The 22,452-nt window shown below is 38.2% G+C and overlaps 1 protein-coding gene across 12 annotated transcripts in view; it reads right to left on the reverse strand.

Moving 5' to 3' along the window:
- Window positions 1-22,452, reverse strand: part of LOC123513306 (oxalate:formate antiporter-like) — a 97,578-nt gene that overhangs the window by 57,267 nt on the left and 17,859 nt on the right. For 9 of the 12 annotated variants that reach the window (XM_045270408.1, XM_045270411.1, XM_045270406.1 and 6 more), the window contains exons 4-5: window positions 13,682-13,808; window positions 6,018-6,145 (exon numbers count right to left, since the gene is read on the reverse strand). The exons of 1 other annotated variant lie outside the window; for it this stretch is intronic. In XM_045270408.1, coding sequence (XP_045126343.1) covers window positions 6,018-6,145; window positions 13,682-13,808 — 255 coding nt within the window. The remainder of the gene's footprint in view (window positions 1-6,017; window positions 6,146-13,681; window positions 13,809-22,452) is intronic. 2 more of the 12 variants (XM_045270405.1, XM_045270413.1) reach the window with 1 other exon arrangement.

Genomic DNA, 22,452 nt, shown 5'->3' on the forward strand with positions numbered 1-22,452 from the left:
ATCAAGTGGAGTTTGGGGAAGGAAAATCAGAAATACTGTATATTAAGATACATATTAATAAATAGGAGTTAACAATCATTGGAACATATGTGCCACCAAAAACAAATTCATGGACCAATCAAGAATATAAAGACATGATAGATGACACAATAAGGAGTCTTACAAGAATCATTAAAGAAAGGAGAAAAGTAATATTAGTAGGAGATTTCAACTGTAAGGAGGTGGACTGGGAAAATTATGAAAGTGGTATGGGGGAAGAAGCCTGGGGAGATAGATTCTTGAACCTAATGATAGATAATATGATGGTCCAAAGAGTAAAGGAAAACACAAGATTCAGAGGAAATGATGAGCCGGCGAGATTGGACCTAGTTTTTACAAGGGGTATACAAATGAACAATGATATAAGATATAAATACCCATTGGGAAAGAGTGACCATGTAATATTAGAAATGGATATAGAAGAGGGAAAGGAAGATAGAGACGAATCATACAAAGGAGACCAATTAAATTACAGAAAGGCTGATATTGAGAACCTCAAGAACTATTTTAAAAACGTAAACTGGGAGGAGATGGAAAACTCAGAGACGGTGCAAGAGAAGTTATAACTTATTTTTGGAAATATACAAAACAGGAGTCAGGGAATATGTCCCAAAATATAGACCTAAAGAAGAAGGAAAGAAAGATTGGTTTAATGCAAGGTGTGCTAGGGCAAAGGAGAAAAGAGATGGAGCATGGAAAAGGTAGAGGAGAAACAGAAATCCAGAAAATAAGGAAAGCTTCACAACAGCAAGAAATGAATATGCTAAGGTGAGAAAGGAAGAAGAAAGGAACTATGAAAAGGACATTGTCGAAAAATGTAAGGAACAACCAAAATTGTTCTACAGATTCATAAATGGAAAAATAAGGCAAAAAGAAACAATAGAAAGGTTAAAAGGAGAGAACGGGATGGTGGAAGACCCAAAAAGTATTGCAGAACTGTTAAATAGTAAATTTCAGGAAGTCTTTACTAAGGAATCCAAATTTGAAAGACCACAGAGTAATAGAGAGACTGTCCATATGAAAGAGATTAAAGTAACCAAGCATGAAATAAGAGTTGATGACGGAATTAGATGAGGAGAAGGCAATGGTACCGGATGAAGTCTCAGGTACAATATTAACAGAATGTAGAGAAGAACTAGCAAGTCCTATATACAACATCATAAAATGCTCAATAGAAAATGGAACAGTACCAATAGAATGGAAAAGAGCTGAGGCAGTTCCCATATATAAGAGCGGAAGGAAGGAAGAACCTTTAAATTACAGACCGGTATCACTAACTAGTGTAATATCCAAGATGTGTGAAAGAGTAATAAAGAAACAATGGACTGAGTTTCTTGAAGACAACAAATTATTATCAAATAGCCAATTTGGTTTTAGAAAAGGTCGGTCGTGTGTAACAAATTTATTGAGTTTCTACTCTAGAATAGTTGATAAAGTACATGAGAGAGAGGGATGGATTGACTGTATTTATTTAGATTTAAAAAAGGCATTTGATAAAGTGCCACATGAAAGATTACTATGGAAGTTAGAGGAGAAGGATGGCTTAAAAGGAAGCACATTGAGATGGATGGAAAATTACAGGACGGGGAGAGAAATAAGGACGGTAGTTAAAGATATGAAGTAAAAGTGGAGAACAGTAGACAGCGGAGTGCCACAGGGGTCAGTATTGGCCAATACGTTTTCTCGTATATATAAACGACATGCCAGAGGGAGTGAATAGCTACATGAATCTGTTTGCGGACAATGCGAAACTGTGCAGAGTCATAAAACAAAAAGAGGATTGTGAAATACTGCAAGAAGACTTAAACAAGATCTGGAAATGGAGTAAAAAATGGGAGATGGAATTCAATGTGGACAAAAGCCATGTCATGGAAATGGGAAAAAGTGAAAGACGACCAGTAGGAATCTATAAGATGGGAGATGGAGTAGAACTAGAAAAAAGTAAAGAAGGAAAAGGACTTGGGAGTGACGATGGAAGAAAACAATCAACCGGTAAGCCATATTGATAGAATTTTCACAGAGACATATAATTTGCTAAGGAATATTGGATTAGCATTTCACTATATGAGGAAAGAAATGATGAAGAAATTGATAAGTACTAAAATAAGACCTAGATTGGAATATGCAGGAGTTGTGTAGACCCCCAATAAAAAGAAACGCATAAGGAAATTGGAGAGACTACAAAAAATGGCTACAAGAATGGTTCCAGAATTTAAAGGGATGACATATGAGGAGAGACTAAAAGCTATGGATCTACCAACCCTGGAACAAAGAAGAGAGAGAGGGGATCTGACACAAGTTTATAAATTGATTAACAGAATGGATCAAGTGAATAATGAGAAACTAATCCTGAAAGAATATGACATTAGAAGCACAAGATCGCATAGTAAGAAAATGAGGAAGGGAAGATGTCTGAGAGATGTTAAAAAATATAGTTTCCCGCAAAGATGTGTTGAGACTTGGAACAGTTTGAGTGAGGAAGTGGTGTCAGCAATGAGTGTGCATAGTTTTAAAGAGAAATTGGATAAGTGTAGATATGGAGACGGGGCCACACGAGCATAAGGCCCAGGCCCTGTAAAACTACAACTAGGTAATACAACTAGGTAAATACATAAACAGACACACACACACCGCATAGTGTAGTGGTTAGCACGCTCGACTCACAATCGAGTGGGTTCGGGTTCAAGTCCTGGAAAGCAGCGAGGCAAATGGGCAGGCCTCTTAATGTTTAGCCCCTGTTCACCTAGCAGTAAATAGGTATGGGATGTAACTCGAGGGGTTGTGGCCTCGCTTTCCCGGTGTGTGGAGTGTGTTGTGATCTCAGTCTTACCCAAAGATCAGTCTATGAGCTCCGAGCTCGTTCCGCAACTGGAAAGACTGGCTGGGTGACCAGCAGGAGACCATGGTGGTGAATTACACACACACACCGTGTAGTGTAGTGGTTAGCACGCTCGACTCACAATCGAGAGGGCTGGGTTCGAGTCCCGGCGCGGAGAGGCAAATGGGCAAGCCTCTTAATGTGTAGCCCCTGTTCACCTAGCAGTAAATAGGTACGGGATGTAACTCGAGGGGTTGTGGCCTCGCTTTCCCGGTGTGTGGAGTGTGTCGTGATCTCAGTCTTACCCAAAGATCAGTCTATGAGCTCTGAGCTCGCTCGGTAATAGGGAAGACTGGTTGGGTGACCAGCAGGCAACCGTGGTGGTGAATTACACACATATCCACATAGTGGATAAAAGCAAAGATGAACCCAAACTTTTCTACTAGTTTATAAATGGCAAAACAAAGAATAAAGAAACAATTGAAAAAATAATTAAAGAAGAGAAGACATACCAAACAGAGAAAGAAATGTGTGAAATAATGAATGACAGCTTCAAAACAGTATTCACTGCAGATGATTTCACAGAACCTAATAGGACATTGGATTGCCAAGGATTATCAAAGAAAAATGGGTTAAATTTTAAGAAGAGGAGCAAGTCATATCGAACAGACAATTTGGGTTCAGGACAGGGCAGTCATGTGTATTAAACTTGTTAAGCTTCTACTCGAGTTATTTTATTGCAGGACTTGAAAAGAGAGATGGATGGGTAGACACAGTATACCTGGATATCAAAAAGGCTTTCAATAAAGTCCCTCACGGAAGACTTCTTTGGAAACTAGAGTACATAGGAGGACTGCATGGAACCTTGCTCGAATGGACAAGAGATTATTTGAAGGATAGAGAAATGAGAACTGTGATTAGAGATACATACTCATCTTGGGGTAAAGTAACTAGTGGAGTGCCACAAGGGTCAGTGTTTGCCCCCATTATGTTTCAAGTTTATGTAAACGACATTCACATTGGGATAAACAGTTATATAAATTAATTTGCTGATAATGCAAAGTTGCTAAGAGTCATCAAAACCATCCTGCTGTTGCAGGAAGATTTAAACAACAAGATCTATGAATGGAGCAAGAAGTGGAAATTGGAGTTCAATGCCAAGAAATGCCACATAATGGAACTAGGAAAGAGTAAGAGAAGACCAGTGTGGAACTATTTGATGGGAGAAGAGCAAATAATGAAGACTAAAGACGAAAAAGATCTTGGAGTGGTCATACAAGAAAATCTGAGCCCTGATAAACACATAAGGAAGATATTTGGACTATCATATAAGATGTTGACTAACATAAGAGTGGCATTTCATTACATGGATAAAGATATAATGAAAAAAAATCATTACAAGCATGATATGCCCAAGGCTGGAATATGCAGCAGTGGTATGGTCTCCAAGCTCTAAGAAGGATATAAGAAAATTGGAAAGGATACAGAAGATTGCTACAAAGATGGTGCTGGAATTAAAGGACCTCACATATGAAGAACGACTGAAGGAAATGGGACTGCTAACTTTACAAGATAGAAGAGAACGCGGGGACCTAATAGCAAAGCATAAGATAGTAAATTATATTGAAAAGATAGACAAAGAAAACCTGGTGCTGTTGACAGAAGATGGAAGGACAAGAGGACATGAAAAGAAGATCAGGATGAGGCAGTGTGTGAAGGATATTGGACAATACAGTTTTCCACACAGAACAGTGGAAAAATGGAATGCATTGGATAATGGAATTGTCACACCACATAGTGTGCATAACCTTAAAGAAAAACTAGATAAATGGAGATATGGAGACAGGACACTATGAGCCCCACTCGAACCTTGTACAATAAACTAGGTAAATACAACTAGATAAATACACACACACACACACCAAGAAATGTCATGTAATGGAAATGGGTAAAAGTAATGGAAGACCTATGTGGGAATATACAATGGGAAAAGAGATTATAGTGAAAAGGAGTGAAAAGAAAGGCCTGGGAATGATTATACAAGACACCCTGACTCCAGAAAGACACATAAATGGACTATTGCTTTGATATACAAGACACTAACTAACATCAGGATGGCACTCAATTACATGAATAAGAGTAGGATAAAAAAAATTCATAACCACTATAATAAGACCTCGACTAGGATATGTAGCAGTTTTCTAGTCACCATATAGGCAAAGAGACAGCAAAAAACTAGAAACAATCCAAAGGACTACTAAAAAAGATGGTACCAGAAATAAAGGATCTTCCCTATGAAGAAAGACTGAATGAGATGGAACTACCAACTTTGAAGGATAGACAGGAAAGAGGAAATCTAATAATGATAAGTTAATAAACCATATGGAAAAGATAGATAGAAAAGACCTGGTAACACTGACAGAGGATGGAGATAAACAAACAAGAGGACATACCATGAAGATCATGAAAAGTCGGTGTCTGAAGAACATTAAGAAATTCAGTTTTCCACATAGGAAGGTGGACATTTGAAATGGATTGAGTGTGCAAAAGTTTAAGGAAAGTTGGATAAATGTAGATATGGAGACAAGTTACTATGAGCCCTGCTCAAATCCTGTAATATACAACTAGGTAAATACAACTAGGGACTAAATGAACAAAACATCAATGAAAAACCAACTTTTCACCTGCAACCTATCATCTGTTCCATGTCTCATCCAAGAAATCAACATAGTTGAGAGGTGAAAACGAAACAAATAACTTAACAAGGTTGATAGACTCCATGCCTAAATTAATCAAAACGGTCCTTAAATCAAAATAAGAGATGACAAAGTATTACCAGAGGGACATTGGCTATATGTGTCAATGTTTCATTAATAACAAATTGTTTTTTTTCTGTTTGTTGAGGAGTGGCAGGAGAGAAATACTGTATGCCTGCACATTTACCACACTAGCTTAAACTATCATTATCTCTACCTCATCCCTCTCAATTCCTATCTGCATAACCATTTGTTCTTGATTCTGTAAGATGCTCATTGATAAATAAAATAGTGATGGAATTGTGGTAGTAGAAAGACATAATGAGTGGCATGTATAGCATCCCCAGAAACATCTTTGTGTAACATCACCGACAAAATAAAGAGCCCATCCCACTCCATCTCACCCATCATTCTGAGGAGGCTTGTTTTCAGGATTGAGATACATGGTCTGGAGGGTGGTAGAGCCAAGTGCACCCAGACCAAAGCCAGCAACTATCAGGCCATTCACCAGACCCTTGTGTCTTGGGAACCACTGGGGAGAGACAGAGACAGTCACAACCTGCCAAAACTCTAAGTCCAGGACAATGACATGAAAACAGCTAAAAATTAACAAATTCAACTTATTAAAATCTAGCTAAAAAAAAAAAAAAAAAAATGAAAAGCCAAATTTAAAAGTAGGTCTGTCTGTGATGAGTATCATAATGTGGTGGCTAGGTGGCAGTGTTCTGACTGAGGCAGTATTGTGCTGCCCCATGTGGCAGATGTGCACCACTGACCTAGCCACATACTATACAGCCATATCTTTTTCCTCAACAGTGAATTATACATAATACTTATATTATAAAAGTTTAGAGCACAAATATAAAGCACACCTATTATCCAAAGTATGACATCACCAAAAGACACAAGGCTGTAATTGATGCATGTGGAACAAAAGAATGAAACAAGTTAAACAAGCAAACCTATATGGAAATAGTGGTGTTGATACCATGCCACTGTTACCCAAAAAAAGAAGGCACAGTCAGAAGATATACCTCTGAAGAAACCCTTTGAGAAAACCTGTCATTGCAATATATGGTGGAAAATATCACATGGAAGCAACTGTAGAAACAAAAAAAGCCCAACTCCATAAAAGGAATGACTAAAGGCACAACCCAGATATTGCAAGTGATGCCCAATTAATAGATGCCTCAAATCAGCAATAGGCTCCCCTTTGCTAGTTAATCAAATGTAGAGGAAATCCATTTCAAGTAAAGGTTGCCATTGCTACATGTGAAACACAAAAATGAAACAAGCAGATCTACAGTAACCCCTTATCTATCACGGGTATTACATTCCAGAACAACACACGATAAATGAAAATCAGTGAAGAAACAATATTGGTTCAAGTGATTCATCAAAGTATTGCAATGTTCTTTTATATGTTAAAGCTTTCATAAGTCTCTACAAAATCTTATAAACCTTCTTAAACACTTTTAAACATTCCTTCAGTATGTGAAGCAGTTTCACCTCCATTATTGTAAGCATCTTCTTCTTTTTTTCTCTCTCTGCAAGAGGGGAAGCTGGCCAAGGGAAACAAAAGATTACAAAAAAAACCCACTTGGAATGCCAGTTCCCTTAAAGATTAAAATATATCTAGCCAAATGTCTGGGACAAATATCTTCAAACTTCCCTCTTAAAAGAAATCAAGTCATAGGAAGATGGAAATACAGAAGTAGGCAAGGAGTTCCAGAGTTTACCAGTGAAAGGTATGAATGATTTAGAGTACTGATTGGAGAGAATAGGGGTGAGAGGAAGAAGAAAGTCTTGTGCAGTGAGGAGACAGGAGGTGGGGAGGCATGCAGTTAGCAAGATCAGTAGAGCACTTAGCATGAAAATAGTGATAAAAGATAGTAAGAGATGCAACATTTTGGAGGTGAGAAAGAGGTTAAAGACTATCAGTCAGAGGAGGGGAGTTGATCAGATGAAAAGCTTTTGATTCCATCCTGCCTAATAAAACTGTGTGAGTGGAACCCACCCTGAAATGTACAAAGAGTGCTCCATACAAGGATAGATAAGGCCCTTGTACAGAGTTAGCAGTTGGAAGGGCGAGAAACTGGTGGAGATACCTCAGAATGCGTAACTTCATAGGCACTGTTTTAGCAAGAGATGAGATATGAAGTTTCCAATTTAAATTATGAGTAAAGGACAGACCGAGAATATTCAGTGTAGAAGAGAAAGACAGTTGAGTGTCACTGAAGAAGAGGGGATAGTTATCTGGAAGGTTGTGTTGAGTTGATAGATGGAGGTACTGAGTTTTTAGGGCTTTAAACACTACTAAGTTTTCTCTGCCCTAATCAAAAATCTTAGAGAAGTCAGGCGTTCAGTGGCGCCCCTGCATTATCTGTTGACTTTCTGAAGGGTTGGACGTCTCTGAAAGGATGCGGAAAGATGTAAGGTGGTCTCATCAGCATAGGATTGGATAGGGCAAGAAGTTGGGTTAAAATCATTAATAAATAACAGAAAGAGAGTGGGTGACAGTACTGAACCTTGAGGAACACCACTTATTAGATTTAGGAGAACAATGGCCGTCTACCAGAGCAGCGATAGAACAGTTGGAAAGGAACTGATATCAATTTACATTGAATACAATAAAAGTCTGTTAATCCAAACACTGATGATATAAATTTCCCATCAGTCCAAATTTTTTAAGGTGGGGTGAAAAAAATTATTTATGGCCACAATTATACCTATGTGGAAATTGAAACCAGGCAGTAGAAGCACTCTAACCACAAGGGGTGGAAGTTTGGAGGAGGTAGAAGACACCTACCGAAACAATAACTTACTCCCAGCGAGGTCTAATAGCACTAGTTCAGGGGATGCTGTGAACCTTCCATTAAAGCTAGTTGTGATCTTGCTGAACATTTCCCTTTGTGTCTCACAACTCAAGGGGGGTCACAGCTTACTCCCTAAAGACAACTCTGCTTCTTCTCATAAAACTACAAGCACTTACAACACACACACACACACACACACCCTTGACTTAAAACTCAAAATTCAAAATGGCGACTCCAAACCCAACCTTGGAGTCCCTTTCTGGGGAGGGAACCAGAAATGTCCCCAAGTCAGACTCCTCTCTTGAAAATGTCTTGACACCTCCTACAATTTTTTCTACATTAACTTCTGCAATATTTGCAGTCTTAGATCTAATTTTCAATCTGTGGAACACCACCTCTCCTCTACTAAACCTCATCTTTTCCTCACTGGCTGAGACAACTGACAGTAGCCCCTTCTCTGTTCTCTCCTACTTTCTCTATTCTCATTTTCACTACAAAGCTGGATGTTGCATCTATATGCACAATGACCTAACTTGCTCTTGTGCCCACACTCTTGAATCTTCCGAGTTTTCCACGATCTGGCTTAGACTCAATAGCCATTCACTAACTAAATTTGTCTGTCCTGTCTATCTCTCTCTCCTAACTCCTCTGACTATAGTAAATTCTTTGACTATTTAACTTCCAAACTGAAGCACATTCTGTCTTTCACAGAGATCTCCATCCTTGAAAATTTCAATGTTCACCACCAGCTTTGGCTTTCTTCTCCTTTCACTGACCATCCTGGTGAATTAGCCTTCAAATTTGCTATCCTCCATGATCTAGAGCAACTGGTGCAACACCCTGCTCATATTCCTGACCGTCTTGGAGATATGCCCAGCATTCTTGATTTTTTCCTTACTTCTAATCCTTCTGCTTATGTTGTTACCCTATCTTCTCCGTTCAACTCCTCCGATCACAATCTCATTTCTGTATCTTGTCCTATTTCTCCAATTCCTTCTCAGGATCCCCCAAAATAGAGGTGCCACTGGCATTTTGCCTCTGCCAGTTGGGGGGACCTGAGGAGGTATTATGCTGATTTTCCCTGAAATGATTACTGTTTCCGTATCAGAGACCCATCTCTTTGTGCTGAACGCATAACAGATGTGATAGTGTCTGGCATGGAGGCATACACTTATTTTTTTCCTCAACCTAAACTTTCTAATCCTTGGTTTAACACAGCCTGTTCTCATGCTATACATGATAGAGAGGTTGCCCACAAAAGGTACTTGAGCCTTCCATCTCCTGAATCTCACGCACTTTATATTTCTAGCCGGAATCATACCAAGTCTGTTTTTAAACTTACCAAACACTCTTTCATAAATAGAAAATGTCAGAAGCTTTCAAACTCCAACTCCCCTAGAGAATTCTGGCATCCAGCCAAAAACATCTCCAACAATTTTACTTCTTCATCTTTCCCTCCTTTATTTCATCCTGATGGCACCACTGCCATCTCATCTGTCTCTAAAGCTGAACTCTTCTCCCAAACCTTTGGTAAAAACTCGACCTTGGATGATTCTGGGCTTGTTTCTCCCTGTCCTCGTCACTCTGACTATTTCATGCCTACGATTAAAGTTCTTCGTAATGATATTTTCCATGCCCTCGCTGGCTTAAACCCTCGGAAGACATATGGTCCTGATGGGGTCCCTCCTATTGTTCTCAAAAACTGTGCTTCAATGCTTGCACCCTGCTTGGCCAAACTCTTTCAATTATGTCTATCGACTTCTACCTTTCCTTCTTGCTGGAAGTTTGCCTACATTCAGCCTGTTCCTAAAAAGGGTGACCGTTCTAATCCCTCAAACTACCATCCTATAGCTTTAATCTCTTGCTTGTCTAAAGTTTTTAATCTATCCTGAATAGGAAGATTCTTAAACATCTGTCACTTCACAATCTTCTATCTGATCGCCAGTATGGCTTCCGTCAAGGTCGCTCTACTGGTGATCTTCTGGCGTTCCTTACTGAGTCTTGGTCATCCTCTTTTAGAGATTTCGGTGAAACTTTTGCTGTCGCGTTAGACATATCAAAAGCTTTTGATAGAGTCTGGCACAAAGCTTTGATTTCCAAACTGTCCTCCTACAGTTTCTATCCTTCTCTCTGCAACTTTATCTCAAGTTTCCTTTCCGACCGTTCTATTGCTGCTGTGGTAGACGGCCACTGTTCTTCTCCTAAATCTATTAACAGTGGTGTTCCTCAGGGTTCTGTCCTGTCACCCACTCTCTTTCTATTATTCATTAATGATCTTAACCAAACTTCTTGCCCTATCCACTCCTACGCTGATGATACCACCCTACATCTTTCCACGTCCTTTCAGAGACGACCAATCCTTCAGGAAGTCAACAGATCACGCAGGGACGCCACAGAACACCTGACTTCTGATCTTTCTAAGATTTCTGATTGGGGCAGAGAAAACTTAGTAGTTTTCAATGCCTCAAAACTCAATTTCTCCATCTATCAACTCGACACAACCTTCCAGACAATTATCCCTCTTCTTCAATGACACTCAACTGTCTCCCTCTTCCACACTGAATATCCTCGGTCTGTCCTTTACTCATAATCTTAACTGGAAACTTCACATCTCATCTTTTGCTAAAACAGTTTCTATGAAGTTAGGCGTTCTGCGGCATCTCCGCTAGTTTTTCTTGCCCCTCCAACTGTTAACTCTGTACAAGGGCCTTATTCATCCTTGTATGGAGTACTCTTCGCATGTTTGGGGGTGTTCCATTCATACAGCTTTATTAGATTGGGTAGAATCAAAAGATTTTTGTCTCATCAACTCCCCTCATCTGCCTGACTGTCTTCAGTCTCTTTCTTACCACCATAATGTTGCATCTCTTTTTATCTTTTATCACTATTTTCATGGTAACTCCTCTACTGATCTTGCTAACTGCATGCCTTCCCTCCTCCTGTGGCCTTGCTGCACAAAGTTTTCTTCTTTTTCTCATCCCTATTCTGTCCAACCCTCTAATACAAGAGTTAACCAGTACTCTAAATCATTTAAACCTTTCACTGGTAAACTCTGGAACTCCCTCCCTGCTTCTGTATTTCCATCTTCCTACAACTTAATTTCTTTTGAGAGGTGTCGAGACATTTGTCCCTTGCTTTTGGATGACTTTTTTGACCTCTTAGGGAACCTGCAGTTTCAGTGGTGCCCTTTTTTTCTTTTCTAACATTTTGTTGCCTTTGGCAGTGTTCCCTCTTACATAAAAAAAAAAAAAAAAAAAAAAAATGCTGCTACCAACACTCTCCTGCCCTACTAAGTTCATAATGAAAAGCATCACAGCGTAATAATGAATTCCTCTAAATAAATGTGTTTGAATGACATGGAAGTATTGCATGTTACATCCAGGATTTTAGGTTCATGAGTGTGATGAGTTGCATCAATGCTTATTGTGAGTGGTGGAATACATTGGTGTTGGTGATTACCATTAGTGAGAAGACTGTTTGTTGATTTGTTAGGAGCTATGTTAAGTCTATTTGTGGTGCAAAAGGCTTGAACTCTGTTAACTAACCTCTTAATTCCAGGCAATAGAAAATGGCTTCTGACACCATATCCAGGCTGGGAGGTGGTGTCTCTCTCTCTCTCTCTCTCTCTCTCTCTCTCTCTCTCTCTCTCTCTCTCTCTCTCTCTCTCTCTCTCTCTCTCTCTCTCTCTCTCTCTCTCTCTCTCTCTCTCTCTCCTCTATGGAGATAACAATGGTAATAGCAATTTTTTCATACTAGGTATGTACATTATGAAATAAATCCAAACAAATTTTAGAGAAAAAAAATTATAGTTTACCTGCTCTTGGCCATTTCTGAAGATGACAAATAACAGAACACTCTCATATCTATGGTAAACTTATCTATTGGTATCATAAGAAAATAAATAAATAAAACAAAATTACTGCCAGCAGGGTACATCAGTACTTATCCTGGTATAAACGAATCAAACTCCTTTGTAATAATGATGAAAGTCAAGTCAGCTATTATATCATATATGACCTATATTATGAAAGATCTCATACAGAATAAGGGAAAAAAAATCACATTATTCAAACCTAATGCAGCCATAATGCAGTATGTGTGTCCTCGAATATGTCACGAGCACTGAGGACGCAAAATACACATCCTCGTGTTGAAGTGATTAAGGAAAGTTTGTAAGAGTTTAGAGGCTGTGTCTATGTTTGAATGTTTGGACTTGACTGTAATATCTGCATAACAAGCTATGGTTAATTTTCTGATTCACCAACATATAGTGAATTGTGACCCAACCTAACCTTAACCAAGTTATACACAAAAAAATATGACAATAAAAAGCCTACATAAATAAAAAAAAAATAAAAAATACGGATTATTGGCAACGCTACTTGTCAACAATAACAACGCTCGTGGCAGCCACTGCCACTGCCACTGATGTTACCAAAGGTGTAATTTATGTGCTTTCAAAGTGCTAAGTGATTTTATTGATTCCTGACCTCTCCTGCAATTCAATGCTCCCTCACTCAAAAACCACAATTTCTCACAGACATAAATTAAAAAGTCTTAACTTGTAAACTATCAGTTACCAAAGGAAATTAAATAGAACATCAATGAATTCACTACATGTCTCACCAGAACAACATAAGTAGCATTGAGAAAATTGTCAGATGCATGAAATGCAAAATTATCAAAACTTATATGGAGGTCCTTGCACAGTGGCATTTTCAGGGATACATTTTGACAATCGACAAAAGCAATAATCCAACCCATTCCTGTTTCTCTGATTAACAGACTTTTACTGCACTTATAAAAATCCACGATATGATGAGGCCACATTAGGTGAACCATGATATGAAGGGGGATTACTGTATAAGGAAACAGTGGTGTTAGTACTCTGCAGTCACCTCAAAAGAAGACACTGTCAGAAAAGATAACTGAAGAAACCTGTTATTGCAGTATGCGGAGGAAAATACCACAAGGAAGCAACTTGAGAAACAGAATTCCACTTCCATGGAAGGAATGACAAAAGGCACAACCCAGATGCTGCTACTGATTACTAGTTACCAACAATACTCCAACCAGAGGTACACTGCCCTTTGCAGGATAATCATATGCAGATAAAATCCATTTCACTCAAGAAGCAAACACTGCATACAGATTAGAAATATAGTTCATGCAAAAACTTTGTGACAAGCATGTGACATCAAGAAGCATAGGTGTTACTTATCATACACAAAACAAAGCAGTGACAACATTACCTGCATTCCACAAGACAGGGGAGTAGCATATGCTAAGGAAATTCCTAGTCCTGACAACAGCCCATATGTCAGGATTACCGCAAACAATGACAGCTCAACTGTATAGCGTGTCAGAATTATTCCTGCACTGAAAATGAAGCAGACGGTCAAGTACAGCAGGATTCTCTCTCTCTCTCTCTCTCTCTCTCTCTCTCTCTCTCTCTCTCTCTCTCTCTCTCTCTCTCTCTCTCTCTCTCTCTCTCTCTCACACACACACACACACACACACACACACACACACACACACACACACGAGTGCCACCATGCCGACAAGACGTGCGAAAACAGCTCCCAGGGGAAACACTTCAACAGGCGTTGGAGCCTGACCTGGACATATGTTCATGGGGGTTGGGTGCCATAGGGTCCTCCTGTCTCCAAAACAAATACGATTTGGATATCATATCAAACGGAAAAATGAAGAGAGAAGAGGAGTTAGGTGGCACAGCCAAACGTACGGGACCAAAACAAACACCATGTTTTCAAAACCAGAGGTTTATCGAAACACCTGTTGGCTTGAAGATACTGTGTGATGATAATACGGACAAGAATTTTTCTGGATTTAGAGAGGAAAAAGGTAATATGAGGAGGTAGATAAACATGGAAAGGGAGGTAAGATACATGACGGTGATGTCTAGTATGATGGAAAAACAAGACAAATTGATAAAAGAAAACAGTGAACTAAAACTGAAAATAGAGGAATGTGAGAGAAAGTAAGAGAAATAAATCAAGAGATGGAGGAGGAGATGTAGGAGATAAAGAAACAAAACGATATACTACAAGCTACACATTGTGACTATGAAGACTCCTTAAGGAGACTTCAGAAAAAAATACAGGATGGGCAGGATAAAGTAGAAAATGGAATGGGTGAAAGCAAATTGGAGGAATTATGAAATGCATGCAAACATGAACAGAAAGAGGAAAAAGTAAAATTTTCAGAGGTAGTAATGAAGCACCTAAGACAAATACATGGAGAACTGAGCAACATAAGGATATACAAACAGAGGTGATTAAGTGCTTAGATAATATGATAAGAAGAGATGGAGGAATACTATTAGTAGGAGATTTTAACTGTAAAAGAGTAAACTGAATAAAGATGGAAATAATGGGTAATGCTGGACGATGGAGCGAGGTGTTACAGTTGACTATGGTAAATACAATGGATCAGTGGGTGGAAGAGTCAACACAGTACAGGGGGGGATGAAGAACCATTGCTGCTTGACCAAGTATTCACAAAGAAGCCAGAGCCCCCTCCCAGCACACAATACCTTACTCCAAAGGGAAGAAGTGATCATGTAATATTAGAGCTGGAAATGCAGGAAGAGAATGGGATAAGATACAGAGATGACTACAAAAAAGAGTGATTAAATTATGCAAGAGCAGATTTTGAAAAGTTAAGAAAATTTTTTGCTGATATTGAATGGAGGAACTTTATAAATGAAAGGGCAATACAGGGGAAATATGAAATATTCCTACAGACATATAATGAAGGAGTGAAGAAATACATACCTATCTATAGAGTAAAGAAAAATATACTTGCTTGGTACAATGCCAGATGTATAGAAGCTAAAAAGGCAAAAGATAAAGCTTGGAACAAACTCGAAAAGCAGAGAAATGAAAATAACAGGCAGCAGTATAAGGATACGAGAAATTAATATATTAGAATAAGGAGAGAGAAAGAAGGAAAGTTTGAGAAAGATGTGGTGCAAAAAAGAGAATATGAAGCCAAGCTTTTCTACAAATTTATAAGTGGTAAGATGAAAAATAAGAAAACATTACAAAAAATAATTAAAGGAGGTAAGACATACCAAACAGCAAAGGAAATGAGTGAAATGCAGGGGATCCTCGTGATTTGACGGTTCGCAGTTTGAATTATCGCCAATTCGAACTCAGTTAATTAATACCCAATCCTCAAGGTTCGACCGACTGACTCGCCAATTCGACATTCATATCTCGCGCGCCACCCACCCTGTGAAATCCACCGCCAGCCCCCAAGGCGGCAGTGTAAACCGACACTACCCTGTGCCAAGGCTGCCACTCATAGGGGAAATTCCCTACAGTAGGTGATTTTAGCCTAATGTACGGGGTAGGGGATGCCTATGGGGAAAATAGCAATTTGCAAGGGAAACTAGAGATTTTATTGACAATATGTGGGGAATGTTTTTTTGTTTTCTTTTCAAACACTAAATATTTGTCTGGACACCCATTACAGTTTATGAAATATGGATTATATATATATATATATATATATATATATATATATATATATATATATATATATATATATATATATATATATATATATATATATATATATATATATATATATATATATATATATATATATATATATATATATATATATATATATATATATATATATATATATATATATATATATATATATATATATATATATATATATATATATATATATATATATATATATATATATATATATATATATATATATATATATATATATATATATATATATATATATATATATATCTGATGCAACATGTGGGAGTATGGTACAATGTGGCGAGGTGCTCCATTAGGACGAGAGTCAATCACTTGTTCCCGCATACATCGTCCAGTCTGACATGATAATATACCAAACAAAAGTAAATTTTTCGGTACCAGAAAGTTTCTTTTATATTTTTTGTAGTAATAGAATAAAACTGCAAAAAGTATAAATACATTTATTTTCACACAATAATATATGCATGTAGGAAAAGGAATTTTGGGATTGGCGTAGGTGAAAATAGGGGAAAATGTGCACGAGTGGTAGGTGAAAGTAGGAGGAAATGTGCGTGAGTGGTAGGAAGAAATTAAAATTTAGAGTGGCAGCCTTGTGGCTTGTGCGTCGCTTAATCTGCATCACTCGCCCCAGCCGGCGTTCCCCAGCCCTAAGAAGCACAACTTCCTGCCTTTCAAAGATAAGCTTTAGCTTATAAGAAAGTATGAGGCAGGTGTAGTTCACAGTGTCGTTGCACTGCAAATGGGTGTCCCTAGATCAACAGTATCAATAATTTGGAAGAACAGGGACAAGTACCGCGAGACCACTGCATCATGCAAGTGTTTTTATTTCCAAAAATGTACTGTACAGCACCCTAATGTGTTTAATAAAAAAAAAAAAAATTAGAATAAATCAAGTACTGATTTAGTCTAGGTTAGGGTTTTTTAAAGGTTATAGTGATGTTTTGGGGTGTCTAGGCTAGAGGTTGGTCCCTATCCCCCTAATTCTTAAGTATCCTATGGGAAAAATTGCTTCACGATTCAAATTAACGCTGATTCGACCGATGAAAAACCGCCCTAACCCCATCCAATTGCGAGGATCCCCTGTAATGAATGAGAGCTTCAAAACTGTGTTCATTGAAGAAAAAAAATTTGCAGAACCAAATAGGACATTGCATAGCCATGGATTGCAGGAAATCATAGAGCACAAAGAAGATATTGGAAGATTACTAGATAATTTGGATGTCAGTAAAGCAATGGGGCAGGATGGTGTATCAAGCTGGGCACTAAAAGAATGTAGAGCAGCTGTTAGATCCAATTTGGGAAATGATTATAAGTTCATTAAAAGAAGGGAGAGTACACCTAGAATGGATGAAAGCCAACATATTCCCAATATTCAAAGGAGGAAAATCAACTGAGCCATTAAATTACAGACCAGTGTCACTTACAAGTGTGGTGAGGAAGTTACGTGGAATAGTTATCAAAGAAAAATGGGTTAAATATCTGGAAGAAGAACAAGTTAAATCGAACTTATTAAGTTTCTACTCAAGAGTAATAAAGGGACTGGAAAGCAGAGATGGATGGGTGGACACAGTATACCTGAACATAAAAAAGACTTTTCATAAAGTCCCTCACGTCAGAATACTTTGGAAGTTAGAGAGCATAGGAGGACTACAAGGAACTTTGTTAGATTGGATAAGGGATTATTTGAAGGACAGAGAGATGAGAACTGTAATGAGAGATACATACTCATCTTGAGGTAAAGTAACAAGTGGAGTACCAAAATAGTCAGTGCTAGCCCCCCTTAAGGTTCCAGGTATATGTAAACGACATATATATTAATTTGTTTGTTGATGATGCAAAATTACTAAGAGTAATCAAACCCGAGAGGACTGTTTGCTGCTGCAGGAAGATATAAACAAAATCTACAAGTGGAGTAAGAAGTGGAAATTAGAGTTCAGTGCCAAGAAATGTCACATAATGGAACTAGGAAAGAATAAGAGAAGACCAGTATGGAACTATATGATGGGAGAAGAACAAATAATGAAAACTAAAGAGGAAAAAGATCTGGGAGTGATTATACTGGAAAATCTGAACCCCAAAAAACCAAATAAGTAAGATATTTGGATTATCATATAAAATGTTGACTAATATTAAAGTGGCATTTCAATTCATGGACAAAGATATGATGAAAAAAATTACTACAAGCATGATACATCCAAAGCTGAAATATGCAGCAGTGGTGTGGTCACCGAGCTCTAAAAAAGATATATAAGATTAGAATGGATCCAGAAGATAGCTACAAAGATGGTATTAGAACTAAAGGGCCTAATATATGAAGAAAGGCTGAAGGAATTGGAACTGCCAACTTTACAAGATAGAAGAGAACGAGGAGACCTAATAACAATGTATAAAACAGTAAATGGCATTGAAAAAACAGACAAGGAAGATCTGGTGCTGATGGCATAACAAGCTAGAAGGACAAGAGGACATGCAAAGAAGATCAGGATGAGGCAGTGTATGAAGGATATTGGAAAACACAGTTTTCCACACAGAATGGTGGAAAAGTTGAATGGATTGAGTGATGTAGTTGTTACAGCACATAATATGCATAACTTTAAAGAAAAATTGCATAAATGGAGACAGGACACTATGAGCCCCACTCGAACCCTGTACAATACAACTAGGTAAATATACACTCACTCTATTAAAAACTGATAAAACATAAGGAAAGCATCTTGTGTCCAGCCCTTTCTGAATGATGAGTAGCAAAGGCTGCTTGTCTGGCACTGGTGAAATAAGCAACCTCACCAGAAACAAACAACATACATTTTTTACATTCCTTGCTCACTTTACAAAACTAGTATCTACTACTAACAATCCACACTAAGAGCAGGCAAAAGCTACATATCATTATGCATTAAGTTCAACCTTATGGTCAACAAATACAGGTACATATTCCTTGATATATGATCGCAATTGGTTCCTAAAAATCCAACTGTAAAATGATCATATAGTAGACTTAAATATAAATACAATAATCACCCGTGTATCCTGATCACCACTATCCGGAATTCGCTACTATGCGGAGCTGCCCCGAAGCATGTTCAAACCTACCGCGCGAGCGATCCCTCGATCCTGCTAGGCGGCAGCACTTAAGGCTGGGTCACACTAGAACCTTTTCCATCATCTTCAACGATTTCCGTTGTTTTTTTTTACTGTTTCGTCAATTCTTTCCATCGTCTTGAGCCAGACAGAACACACCGTTTTCCTCTAGCATCAATTTTTTGTCAAATTAAAATCTATGGTTTCTAACCAAAACTTTTATAATAAATTTTTTTATCTTGCTAATTGAAATGATGCTATAATCTCAAGTTAATAGCATTTTATTAAGTAGATGTAAATATATTCATATATATATATATATATATATATATATATATATATATATATATATATATATATATATATATATATATATATATATATATATATATATATATATATATATATATATATATATATATATATATATATAGTCATACCTCGCCCAACACGACAGTTACGTTCCTGAGCCCTTTGTGTACGGCGAGATTCATGTTCGGTGAATAATAGGCCCTATGGGAAAATGGGGGTTACGTTCCAAGATCCTCCCGCAAAAAAATTTTGTTTACCAAAAAGGCTGAAAAAAAAAACAATAAATGAAGTACCTAGCATACATTTTATTTAATTATAGTACTAGTACCTTTAGTTTATTTGCTAGTTGGAGAGGGCTTGAAATATGAAGTGATGGGCCTCTGACTGGCAGATGCTTCCATATGGCATAAGGTATCCTTGTACGGCAAAAGAAACTCCTCAACACACCTCTTGAAGTTAATGCTCCTCTCCAGGATGGGATCTGTTTCAGTGAAGAGGGATGTTGCATCTGCCATGACTTTCAGCAAATTACGAAGAGTCCAAGATGCTCGGGAGGAGAGGTCAAGTGCATCCACCAGGACCAGCGGGAGATTCAAATGGAGACCAAATCGTGCAATCGCGAGTCAAAGTCGTGCTCGACGAAATATGGGATATTTTACTGATTCGTGTATACCCAAGTTTCGTGTTCGGCGAGGTATGACTGTATATATATATCATATATATATATATATATATATATATATATATATATATATATATATATATATATATATATATATATATAGATAGATAGATAGATAGATAGATAGATAGATAGATAGATAGATAGATAGATAGATAGATAGATAGGTAAATAGATAGATTGATAGATAGATATGTACAGGCAACCCCCGTTTAACGACAACACAACAAAATTTCGCTACAACGAAGGTTTCATTTTACTACCATCTGCTCATTTAACGAATACCAAACTCACTTTAACGAAGTTTTATCCAGGTAATTTTTTTCCAAGTCTGAAAGCCCCGCCGTATCACGCGAGCCAACAAGCTTTTGAATACACTAGCAGCCGCAAATACTAAGGCCTGCCTCAGGAGAAATCCTGGGACACCTGTAGAATCAAGATTAAGATCAAGATCAAGCCTCTCGTGGACAACACGCACCACTCACTCCCATAACTGCGTCAGCAGCAGCTCGTCTTCACTCGCTCAACTTCCCACCAAAACTCCTTGCAATGTGGCCTAGCATTCCTAAGAAGACCAGGAAGTCTCTTACTCTCGAAATGAAGCTGGATATTATTCACACACACGCGAGAGGCAAGAAAACAATAGCATTGCTGGCCACCATCTTGACTCCATCTACTGTCTCTACTATTTTCAAGTCAGCAGACTATTAAGAAGGCTGGTGAGACTGTATCTTCCTTGCAAGCTAAAAGAACCACCTGAACTCGTGACTCTACAATGGATAAAATGGAAAGCCTTGTGGAAATGTGGTACATAAGTTTTGTATGCGGTACAGTGATGCGCCCTTTGTTTACATTCCACAGGTTGGCGGTTAGTGTCTTTCCCGTTTCACTCTCCCTCCCTTCATAAATTTAAGATCATCAACATTATAAAGCTACGTACATACATACATCAGTGTACATTATAATGACTTAAATTAAATTTAACTGCCTAAATGTTAAACTTCATAATTTTTACTTTCATTAAACCTTTCACCGTACTACGATGCACTCTCGCTTTGCTTACTCTCAGTGGAAGTTCAAGTCAGGGGTTAACCTTGTTATAATCGGTTCGCTTAACGAAATTTCGCTTAACGAAGTGTTTTTTAGGAACATAACCCCTTCATTAAACGGGGGTTGACAGTAATACTCCGCTTAACGAACAGGGTAGGGGGTGTCAAAGCTGTTTGTAGAGCAAAAATTCGTTAAGCGGACGTAATTTTCCCATAGGAAATAATGGAAATAGGAGAGGATGCGTTCTGGGCTGGTCCCCAATATACCACATGGGTTAAAAACAAAAAAAATTATATATACGTTTGGCAGCATATTGGGCCACCGGTTTACCACTGCTTTTATGATGTCATATGAGTCATTGGAGGTTAGAGGAGCTATGTACAAATTCTCTCACATTCTCCATTTATGTTCACAAAACAACATTTCTATTATCTTTTTACAAACCTTGACCCCAAGAAAGGATTGTTTTGTAATACATAAAGTGAAATCTTACATGGAATACCAAAAAATAAAGCAGAGATGAGATGAGCCACAGACGAAGCGGGAGACTCGTGGTGACTCAGCCGCTTCTTCTTGTGACCCTTTTAGCCTGCGTGTTGTCTTTCCCCATGATATTTGTTTCCACTCCTCTCTTACCTGCTATAATGGATATCATATCTTAGTATTTATATATGCTCATGCCATGAGGATAACCTTGACTCTGTGGCACTGAGTGACAGTGAATTATTAATGAAATACCGTGGTATTTCATTAGTAATTCACTATCACTCAGTGCCACGGAGTCAAGGCTATCCTCATGGCATGAGCATATATGAATACTAAGATATGATATCCATTATAACAGGCAAGAGAGGAGTGAAAACATAAACATCATGATGAAAGTAGCACGCAATCAAAAAGGTCACAAGAAGAACAAGAAGCGGCTGAGTCGCTACGAGTCTCCCGCTTTGTCTGTGGCTCATCTTAACTCTGCTTTATTTTTTGGTATTCCATGTAAGATTTCACTTTATGTATTACAAAACAATCCTTTCTTGGGGTGGGGGCAAGGTTTGTTAAAAACTAATAGAAATGTTTTGTGAACATAAATGCATAAGACAGTAACACCACCTCCAGAGGTGGTGTTCCCAGCAACCTCAGAGCAACCTGAAAGCAACCTTGTTATCGTCCCTCCAAGCGTTCATAGAAGCCATTTCGCTGCAAGAGGTTGCTCTGACATTGTTAAAGAATCTTGGATCTAGCTCCAGGAGCGCTAGAGACAGAGACGGGGAGCCAGCCAATCACAGCAAAACTACCGCGTTCAGTCCCTCACCCGGCAAATTCAAACCCAGAAAATTCGATAAAACAG

The sequence above is a fragment of the Portunus trituberculatus genome, chromosome 35 (genome assembly GCF_017591435.1).
Source record: "Portunus trituberculatus isolate SZX2019 chromosome 35, ASM1759143v1, whole genome shotgun sequence".
In the NCBI taxonomy this organism is placed as follows: Eukaryota; Metazoa; Arthropoda; class Malacostraca; order Decapoda; family Portunidae; genus Portunus; species Portunus trituberculatus.